Source organism: Lemur catta, chromosome 14 (assembly GCF_020740605.2).
Source record: "Lemur catta isolate mLemCat1 chromosome 14, mLemCat1.pri, whole genome shotgun sequence".
Lineage (NCBI taxonomy): Eukaryota > Metazoa > Chordata > Mammalia > Primates > Lemuridae > Lemur > Lemur catta.
The window spans coordinates 48,282,483-48,292,874 of NC_059141.1; the positions used below are offsets into that span (position 1 = coordinate 48,282,483).

The 10,392-nt window shown below is 53.4% G+C and overlaps 1 protein-coding gene across 2 annotated transcripts; it reads right to left on the minus strand.

The window, feature by feature from the left end:
- Nucleotides 1-1,007: 1,007 nt before the first annotated feature.
- Nucleotides 1,008-8,886, minus strand: TYSND1 (trypsin like peroxisomal matrix peptidase 1). 2 transcript variants are annotated; one of them, XM_045569336.1, is made up of 4 exons: nucleotides 7,644-8,886; nucleotides 5,807-5,937; nucleotides 4,636-4,821; nucleotides 1,008-1,899 (listed from the first exon to the last, which is right to left on the minus strand). In XM_045569336.1, exons 1-4 carry the CDS (start codon nucleotides 8,807-8,809, stop codon nucleotides 1,682-1,684), a joined length of 1,701 nt encoding a protein of 566 aa, XP_045425292.1. In that variant the 5' UTR covers nucleotides 8,810-8,886; the 3' UTR covers nucleotides 1,008-1,681. The 2 variants fall into 2 exon arrangements, with proteins under 2 accessions (XP_045425292.1, XP_045425293.1); XM_045569337.1 differs by lacking the exon at nucleotides 4,636-4,821.
- Between the last annotated feature and the right edge of the window lie 1,506 nt (nucleotides 8,887-10,392).

Genomic DNA, 10,392 nt, shown 5'->3' on the forward strand with positions numbered 1-10,392 from the left:
TGCCTCAGCCATCTTCTCTCACCAAGGCCATCATAACTGGTCCCTGGGACTCAGTCTTGCTCCTTTCCAATGTTCTATTGAGCACCCCCAGAACCAGCAAGTGGTTCCACACTTCCTTGTCCTAGCTCCTGCTGCTCTCAGCTTAGAACACCCTCCCCATTTCCAGTCCACTTGGTAAACCCTCAACTCTCCTTTCATGGTTCAGCACCTGAGTCACCTTGATGAAGCCTTACCTGACTCCCATCTCTGGGCCCCCGTACACTTTTCTATGGACAGAGCTGCCCTGTTCATTACACTAATGGGTTAACACACCAGTCTCCCCAGAAGAGCCCGTGGGCACCTTGGTACCCACACATGATAGAATAAATCCTGCCCCCAGCAAAGTCAGACCTCAGATCTAGCCCCCTGCTACCATTAATTTATTGTAGGACTTCTCGCAAGCTAACCTTGCCTTCTGGACCCATTCCTAATCTCTAAAGGGAAGAACCACCATCACAGAAGTGTTCTGTGGATGCCCAGAGTTGGCAACCAACAAATAGAAATTAGAAACAAAGTACTGCTTAGAATTAACCCTCAGCTATTCCTCAAATGGCTTTTAGCCTGCCGATGAAAATCAGTTCTTGAGGGCCTGCATATGCAGGGCCCTGGGCACACTGTGCATTCCTGATGCGAAGAGTTGGGCTCAGTTCCTGAGGGTTGCCCTTGCCTCATCCCCCTTTAAACTCCCCAACTCCCCCCTCCCCTGGCATTCTGTGAACACCTGCTGCTAGGCCAAGACCACCACCTTCTGGGACCCGCAAGCCCCACGAAGCACTGACTGGCACCACAACCAGTGATGAGGGCCAGTCTGGGCAGAGAGTATCCCGTGAGCTCAAACCGTGCCAAGAAAGCAGCACAGAACGGTGTGTTTCTTTGCCTGGTGCTTGCCTGTTCCAGATTCAACTCTTGAAAAAAGGCGGGGGAGGGGGGGCAGGGAGGATTTGATATACAGAAGTATAGAGGTTCTCCAGTGCATTGCATTTATTCCCAAGCCCCAACCGGACGTGTTCTACCCCCAGGATCCCTGAGGCCCAGGGCGGGGAATGAAGGCACAGTGTCAGAGTGCTCCTGCCGGTTACCGCGACCCAGGAGTGCGGACCTGGGACCCACCTGCCCATAGGTCTGGCACAGCAGAGACACTCATTTCTGCCCTTTCATATCTGGTCTTCAGGGCAGGGCCTCTCTGCTGAGGCATTCCGAGTCCTCCGTCAGCCCTGACTGCGAGGCAGAGACGAGCCGAGGCCCCAGCACAGCAGCTGTTCCCAGTGGCCAGTGGCTTCTTGGGGACAGGCGAGAAACTAGGCCCGGGCCTGCCTTCTGGCCGGCAGCGGCCTGACAGGCCAGAGCTTTTGTGCAGTGGGCCTGGGGTCCCCAGATGGGAAAACAACACAGCTGAGTCCAGTGCCAGGGACACAGAGAAGTGGGGGCTCAAGAAAGCACCCCAAAACAGGCTGCCGGGTTAAGGACCCGTGGGGCTGAAGAGAAGTTTGTTCCAGGGCCCAGAGCCCAGACTGCAGTCCGTGGGTGGAGACGGGGAGGTGGCCCAGCTGGGGTGTGCCCCGGATCCTAAGGTCACCATCACCTTGGTAACACTTCCTACAGCATCAAAAGGTCATTCTTCTTTCCAGAGGGTGACACAGCCTCAGAGCTTGCTCCTCGGGGTCTTTGCCAGAGGGCGCTGCAGCCGCCAGACCACCCTGACCGGCTCAGGGGCACGGTCCAGCTGTCGCAGGCCACCCAGGTCGCCGGTCTCACTGTACCGCTGCAGGGCCTGCTGGAGCACCGTGATGGGAATGCTGAAGTTCAGGTGGGGGTAGGTGGCCCCTGTGTTATTGTCCCGGGTGTTGCTGGCAACAATGCCTGTTGGGGAGTCAGAAGAGCAAAAGAGGACATGAGCCAGAGACAGACAGCCAAATGGGGACGGGAGGAGGGTCAGCTCCACCCTGGAGCCCCCACGGTCCCCTCACAGTGACAGAGCTGAGCTTCCTATCACCAACACCTGCTGCCCAAACCCTGCCCCCTTGCCGGCTGTGCTTTCTCATAATGCTATCAGCACTGAACACACCACAGTTCACTGATTTTGTTATCTTTCTCTCCAACTAGTGTCAGCTCCACTTTTGTGTTTTGTTCATGCCGTCTCCACAGTACCTAAAATAGCGCCAGGCACAGAGCAGGCTTGCAACAGACTTGCTGAGTAAATGAATGAATGAATGAATGAGACCACAGACACGTTTTATCTGGCCTGCTCAGTGCATTGATGTGTTTTTCTTTTAGATAATTTTAGCCTTGCCTGAATAGTACAGAGAATTCTGTATACCCTTCACGCAGCTTTCCCTTATGTTAACGTCTTATGTCACCATAAAACATTTATCAAAATCAAGAAATTAACCTTGGCACCATACTATTTACCAAAATGCAGAATTCACTGCAGTTTGGCTAGTTTTCCCACTGATGTTCTTTTTCTGTTTCAGGATCCAATCTAGGATCCCACATTGCATTTAGTTGTCATGTCTCCCAAGTCTCCAATCTAGGTCGCTTCCTCAGGCTTTCCCTGAAAGCCACATGTCCCCAGTGCATCATATCTGGGTACCCAATGTCTACATGTGGCACTTGTGCTGCTAACCTTGGTCACTCAGCCGAGGTAGTATCTTTCACGCCTCTCCACTGTAGAGTTACTATTTTCCTCTTTATAAGGGCTAAATATTTTAGGGGAGATATTCTGAAGTTATGCGAATATCCTGTTTATACTAAAACTTCTGCCTACTAACTTTGGCATCCATTGGTGGATCCTTTCTGCAGCAACTCCTACTGCGGTATCCTAATGGCCAACTTCTATTTCCCTCAGAAACAGAAGGGCTGTTGCTTGTATTTATTTTAGATTTATTTGGTTACTTATATCAGTGTGGATTCACGGATATTCACTTCCTTTGAGTTATAATCCAACACTATTGTTATCTGTTTGTTTTGTTGGTCAAGTTGTTCCAGTAGGAGCTACACCAGGTTGGCTCCCAGTCCTGTCAACATCTGACGTGCCCTATCACTTTCCTTGTTAACGTGTCCTCTCTGGCACCCAAGGCTTATCCTGGATTTTCCCTGCCCCAGTCCTGGGATCGACCAGCTCCTGGTCACTTTTATTAGAGAACGGTATTTAGAAACTAAGGTCTGGTCTATTGCAACTGGAGTGTCACTGCTTCTAACCCATCAGCAGACAGAGCTAGGAGATACAGACTGTGCGTGTGTGTGTATACACTAACTTATGCACACACATCTGTGTTTCTGAATCTATTCATCTGTACATATGGTTTGAAAAGTCAACCCAGATATGGAGAGAAAAACGGACATGGGAAAAAACTGACAAATGTCTCTATTACAAATGAATAATACAACCATCCTGAAGGGGAAGAAAGGAGCTGACCTAAGTAACTTTGGAAAACAGTGTTTAGCCTGGACACTGTAAGGCTAAAGACAAAAAGGATACAAATAATCAAACACTATACTCCGGTTGGTAAATCTGTTGCTTGCAGAGGTGTAGGGTAGGAATTCTGAAACTACTGTATTTGCATACTAGGGTTAAGCAGATAAGCAAATATTAATACATTGTAGATAGTAACAGTAACATTTCTCACTATAGGAGAAAGAAGTAATGAATGAGGAAAGTTAGAAATAACAAAAGCACAAACCCTGAGGTGCAGGACTGGAGCTGGAGGTTTCTTTATGAACCCATGGTTTGCTTTTTTAAAATAGCTAAACAGACCCTATATTTTTTTTTCCTGAGAGAGTCTTACTTTGTCGCTCCAGCTAGAGTACAGTGGCATCTTCGTAGCTCACTGTAGCCTCAAACCCTTGGGCTCAAGCTATCCTCCTGCCTCAGCTTCCTGAGTAGCTGGGACTACGGGTGCATGACACCATGCCTGGCTAAGTTTTCTATTTTTAGTAGAGACAGGGTCTCTCTTTTGCTCAGGCTGGTCTCCAACTCCTAACCTCAAGCAATCCTCCTGCCTTGACCTCCCAGAGTGCTAGGATTACAGGTGTGAGCTACCATGCCTGGCCTCAGACCCTATTTTTTAAAAACCTGAATATTACCAAAATTTAAAGATTTAACCACCACATATTAAAAAACAAAAAAGGTTCACAGCTTCTTGTGAAATATTAGAAAATCAGCCAAGACAAGGCCACCATCCTCTGCAGTTGAGTCGCATGTGCCCAGTCTACCCGACCTGCCCCCCACTCCCTGTTGTCTTCTCTCACTCATTCACTGCTTCACCTGCTCAGCCTCTGTAGGCTTTTGAGTTTCTGACCCTTGGACTAATCCACCTCCTGAACTTCACAGATCAAATGAGATTAAATGACTTGCCTAAGGTCCCAAAATGGATTAGTGGCAGAGAAGGGACCAGAGCCCAGAACTCTTCCCTCCCAGCTCAGCACCCCTCCCTCTCCACCGCCAGGAGCGGAACAGCCTGAAGACCTTGGCTACCTAACTCAAAGGTCCCCGCCTTCCCAGACAGAGGGTGCTCCCAGGCTGGATACGGGCACTCACTGGGTGGGAGTGAGGCTCTGGCAAGGGGGAGGGTGGGAGAGGGCCAAGGAGCCGGTTACCAAGGAGGTCCCCCGAGTGAACGGAGAAGAGGGGGCCCCCGCTGGAGCCGCCGTGCACAGCACATGTGGTCTGCAGCATCACCGGTGTGTCATCCACCCGCACCACAGCCGACAGGATGCCCGAGGTCACCGAGGGCCCGCAAGCCTGGCCGAAGACACCGAAGCCCACCACACTGACAGCCTCACCTGCCAGGGAGGGAGGAGGGTGAAGCTGGAACTCCTCTGTTCTGGCAGGACTCACACTCCCCAACCCCTATCCCCTTCCTCTCCGAAGGTCCAAACTCTCTCTGCCCTTGGCGCTTCTGCTCAGAGCCTCCCTCCTCCTCAGAGCCTTGCCCAGGGACATGTTCAGCAACTTCTGAGCACCAGGCTGTTCTCCACTCCTCCTTCCCTTGCTAGACTGGGCAGTCACTTTTGGGGGGTCCCTAGCACCTGGCTAAGTGCTCAGTGAATGTTTGTGGAATTAACATCCATCTCCTCCCGGAGACTCCTGGTGAAAAGAAATGGTGATCACACCTACAAAGCAACCGCCACTCTGCTTTCCCAAGTGCTTTAAGTGTACAGGGCAGAGCACGGGGCTAAGTGCTTTACAGGCACATCTCATCTAGTCCTCAAATGCCCAGGAGTAGGGCACATTACCCCCATTTTACAGATGAGGAAACTGAGGCAGAGAACAGGTCTGTCCAAGGACACAGGGCTAGTAAGTGGCAGAAGAAAGATGCCAATCCAGAGTACCTGTATTCTTTCTTCATCACCATGTCACACTACCTCCATGAAGTGGGACATCCAGTACTTATGTGGCAGCATCACAAAGCCTGTCATTCAAATCAAGCCCCTGGAGCCTCCAAAGTGCCACCTAACTCTGACCAGCTTTAAGTGTTAGAAGGAGCCCCGAAGGCCCAGCACCCCCACACTATACTGCTGCAGCCACTGAGGGCAGGGGTGTGCCTCACCCTTCACAGGTGCTCCACCTGCCCCAGCACCTTGGCTATGTTGGCACAAGCAGAGAAGCCTCCAGAAAGAACCTTGACCAATGCCACCCTGACTCCTTAATTCAGCAGGGGTGGGGCAGGGATCCTGGCATGGTTAGAGTGCCCAACACTGATTCTCCTTCCAACGACCACCCTGGACCAGAGGGGCCCTCCTTCAGGATGCGCCCTTTGTCCTTTACCTTCATGAAAGTGCTTGGCAGACACAGGCATGGGGACATCATCCAGGTTCTCCTCCAGGCTCACCACCGCTATGTCATAGGGAGATGTCTCCTGAGTGGCAAACACCACATGTCCCCAGATCACCACTTTCCTGGGAGCAAGTGAGACAAATGACAGGCTAGACCTTTTTGCACTTGGGAGAAATCCGGAGCTGAGTGACAGTGAACATTCTGGACTTGGAGTCAGAAGATCTGGGTATCAGCCCTGAAACCTACAGTCAGGCAACATTGGGCAAGTCACTTAACCATTCTGTGGCATCTCCAAACGTGGTCTACAAACTGTAGAGTACTTCCAGGTAAAGCTTCCTATATCTCACCATGATAACAGACCCCTGACGCTTAATGAGCACTGCAGCCCAGGCCAGGTGTGAATGTTTTGTGGCCATAGCTTCATTTAATCCTCACAACCCTGTGTACTAGGCAATGGAATTACCTCCATTTTAGATGGTGCAACTGAGGCCCAGAGAGGTGAAGCTGCTTTCCCAAGGTCACAGAGCAAGTGGAAGGAGCCAGGGCAAACATACCAGCACATTTCTTCACTGCCTCATTGATATCTCCAACAATCCCGTCAGTTAGTAGGGCAGACAAGACGTGTTTTCACCCCTACATAGATGTTAGCACTTCTGTAGCACACTACGTGCCAGGCTCTGTTCCAAGACTTTACGTGTCAACTCGGGGGGAGGTAGCTTAGACAGATCAAGTGACTTGCCCAAGATCTCACAGGGGTGTCCTACGACATGCTCTGTAGGAGTAGCTTCCAGCAGACCTGGTGGTTTCCTTAAGAGCCAGGTCAGGGGAAAGGGGGAGGAATCTGGGAGACAAAACACAGGGAAATCCTCGTCATTAGCCTTCGCTATAAAATCATGGCTGCCTTGTAGGCTGCCAGTGGGGACCTCTATGCCAAAGCCGGATTGGTTTACCCACACTAGGCTAACCTCGGGGATTCAGGAAAGAGAGGTGGAAAGGCCTGGGCTGCGAGGCCGGGTTAGCATTAACACCAAGGTGCTACACTGCTTTGCTCTGGCCTGAGTTAAGCACCTAGGGCTGCAGAGGAAACAGAACAGGTACTAGAAAACTGAGCCAGGAAGTCCAGGCCACTGTCCTCACCATCAGACCAAGTGGAAGTATAGGAGGGCAGGGGTGCTTTTCCCAGTAGAGGGAACAAATGACTGTCAGACATCCCAACCTGGCTGCCCACCAGGATCACCCAAAGATTGTTCAGAACATACCTGCCTGGGCCCCACCGCTATATTCTAATTCTAATTAGGAGGCACCCACCCAACACCTGTAATTTTCATCCAGAAAGGACGCTCTGGCTATGCTCTAAAAGATAAATTAAGATGAATGGCCCCATCTCAATACCCCAGGAGAGCAGTCCTAGGGCCCTGGGACTTCACCACTTTCACTAGAGAAGCAGGTAGGGTGAGGGAATCTCTGTTCAAAGGACCAGATAACAGTGGGGTGTGGGCCACAGGGTAATGAGACAGAGAAGCTGCCTAGAGGGAATTCAGACTGTGAGGGGAGCTCAGAGACATCCAGTCCCGGATGCAGGGAGCCCTCCAGTTCCCAAATCCAGAGTTGCTCAGAGTTTAGCATCTTGCCCCAGCTCCCTTAATCCCCCTCAGGGGGCTCTGTGTGTAAAGGACGAGGGGAGGGTTCCAGGTCTCCACCCACCCTACATGCCCAAAGCATCAGCCTGAGGCTAGAAGAAAGGCCTACACAATCCTCAGAGTGGAAGGCCTAGATCCAGACCCGAGACCTAGTAACGGTAGAGTTGGGGCAGCCCTGCGGGCCTTACTTGGGGGTGGCGGAGCGCACCAGGACCCTGGCTGCCTCCCGAGGAGTCACGTGCCGGCAGGTCACCACGAGGCGGGGCGCCACGGCCACTCCGGAGCCCCATACGGTGCCGCACTCCACCAGCACGGCTGCGGCTGCCCACAGGGGCCCAGGATCTCGGAGGGGCAGGCCCCACGAGGCGCCCACCTCGGGCGGCAGGAGGGTGGCCAGAGCAGTGGCACCTGTGTGCAGACGGCCAAGCGCGGCGCGGGCGGCGCGGAGGAGCGGGGCGGCGGCACAGAGCAACGTGAGGCCCACCCACTCGCGGGCCTTCCAGCAGAGTGGAGCCGCCACCAGCGCCACCAGCGCCCCCGCGGGCCGCGCAGTAAACACGCCGCCGCCTTCGGTGCCAGGCAGGCAGCGCGCGTCGGTGAGCAGCAGCGGGCCGGCCGCGTTGCTGAGCACGCCGCGGCTGAGCGTGTTGAGGAAGATGTCCGGGCAGAAGGCCCCGAACGGGGAGCCGCAGGCCAGCAGCGGCGCGCCCTTGGGCACGGCCCCGAGAGGCGCCACGGCCACTGCCGCCCCGCGCTCCTCCGCTGCCTCCTCCTGGCCGGGCCGCACGCGCAGCAGCGCGAACCAGCCCAGCGCTCTAAGCTGATCCTCCTCCTCGTCCTCCGACACCTCGTCGTCCGGCGCTGAGCTCGAGAAGCGCCACTGCTCGGCCGCCTCGCCCCCGAAGAGGCGCGCGAAGTGGGCCCGGAAGGCCGGGCAGCTCAGCAGCAGCAGCAGCTCGGCGGCGCGCGGGGGCTGCAGGGACCGCCCGCGGGGCTGGGCAGGCGGGCCCGGCTCGAGGCCGGCGCACTGGGGCGTGCACAGCCCCGGGAGGCCCCGCTCCGAACGGCCGGCGGGACTCGCGGCCGTTGGGCCCCACTGCACGTGCAGGCGCAGGTCGTCGCTGCAACTGTCGCCGGGCAGGTAGGCAGCGCCAGCCGCGGTCAGGGCCCCGCTGCCGGTCCGCAGGAAAGGGGCGACGATGCCCCCGTGGCACAGCACCAGGCCCGGGCTGCGGCTCAGGATCACCCCGCTGCAGCTCCACGAACCCGCCTCAGGCTGGCCGGCTCGGAAGGCGCTCACCACGCAGCCCGCCTGCTCGGCCGCCCTCATCGCGGGCCCCCACTGCCGCCCCATGGCCTCCGGGACCGGACACCTGCGGCTTCCCCACCAGTGAATGAGCGAGCGAGGAGCGCGGACCCGCCCCGCAGGGCGCAGATGAGCCCGCGCAGCGCCTCCCACAGCTGGAAGCGGGAGGTGCAAGCACTGACTCAGCCTTCTTCGTCGAGCCTGATTGGCTAAGCCCCAACTGACCCGACCCGATTGGCTGGGCTTGTGCCGAACCCTGATTGGCTGCTGATGCTGACTCCTTCCCCCGCCCTCTTTGGTTTGTCGCACATGTGGGACGCAGACGGAGCAGTCATACCCCGGGATGAGCCCGGGCGGTACGACCCGCGTGCAGCGGCTCCAGGAATCGCGGGAGAGGAGGGCGGGTCCGTCCCCGTCCAGTCTCTCCTGTTTGTTGGGCTGCTGGAGAGGGAATAGAAATGAGCGCTGACGTGGCTAGACTTGCCCAGGCCATGACAGGACGGACCGGTTAGCATCTGCCCAGGTCTAGGCGACCTTTAGCCTCTGACCCCTAGGATAGATAATACGCACCAAGGAAATCCTAGGCCGATCCAGTATTTTTAAATTTTGAAAGTAAATCCTACAGCAATCCACTAGGGGGCATGGAGCTCTCAGGATTACTCCCAGGACTTTTTGCTGCTCAAGCCCCAACATGACAAATCTCATGAAAACTGGATTTGCTCTAAATTGTCCTTTAAATTGACTATGATGAACAGTAGCTGAAGCCCTGGCCAGAATGGAAATAGTTCAAGTTTTGGAGGCCACAAAATCTATTTCAAATAGTCTGCAGTTGTTGCATGCAAAAGTTAAAGGAATGGCAGTGGTTGTGTTCCAAAAAAACTGAAATTCAATTTTGAATTGAAATTGACATTGAAATTCAATTGAAATTCAATTTTCGCGTGCCAAAAATAGCATTTTTCTTTCATTTTTTTTCAACCATTTAAAAGTGTAAAAACCTTTTAGCTCACAGGCCATACAACACACAGGCAGCAGGCTGGATTTGGCCCCTAAGCCATAGTTTGCCATATTAATTTAGGCTAACATAAAACCTTCTCGACTTTTCCGAAGTATCCTTCAGGACAGAGAATGAACAAGTACGGTATGGTAGGGAGGCTTTCATGATACCCCAAAGCAGTCACCACAAGCTAGACATTTTACAAAGGTCTGCTTTATCACTGTATCACTACAATACATGTTAATTTTTATTAAGATTAGTATAGTACACACCTGTGTTAGCATTAATAAAAAATATTCAATTGCTACTTAAATTCCATGATCTTTCTGCCTGAATTCTTTGAATTAATACTGTTTGGTGTAGCCCCAGCACAAGACATGGACAATGTTCCCAGGGCTCCCAGTGACACAAACCTGTTTTGAGAAAGGGAAATGATTATCCATGATAGTATGAGGCAGGACTGAAATTAAGCAGTCTTGCCATAGAAGGTACTATCTTCTTTTGGTTCTGTGACACAGAAGATGGCTTGATCACAGCAATTATCTCTTAACTGTCCCAACTTCTTAGCAATTAAAACTTTCATTCCTCTCTAGAGCCCAGTGATTTTCCCTTAATGATGCTCAAGCCTCCAGCATGA

Bases quoted from the DNA above. Each gene is read 5' to 3' on its own strand.
- TYSND1 (XM_045569336.1), bottom strand. From the start codon at position 8,809: ATGGGGCGGCAGTGGGGGCCCGCGATGAGGGCGGCCGAGCAGGCGGGC. The intron at 5,938-7,643 runs GTAAGGCCCGCA...ACTTGCTCCCAG, and splicing joins GTGCGCTCCGCCACCCCCAA to GAAAGTGGTGATCTGGGGAC. The intron at 1,900-4,635 runs GTAACCGGCTCC...ACTCCCCAACAG, and splicing joins TCACTCGGGGGACCTCCTTG to GCATTGTTGCCAGCAACACC.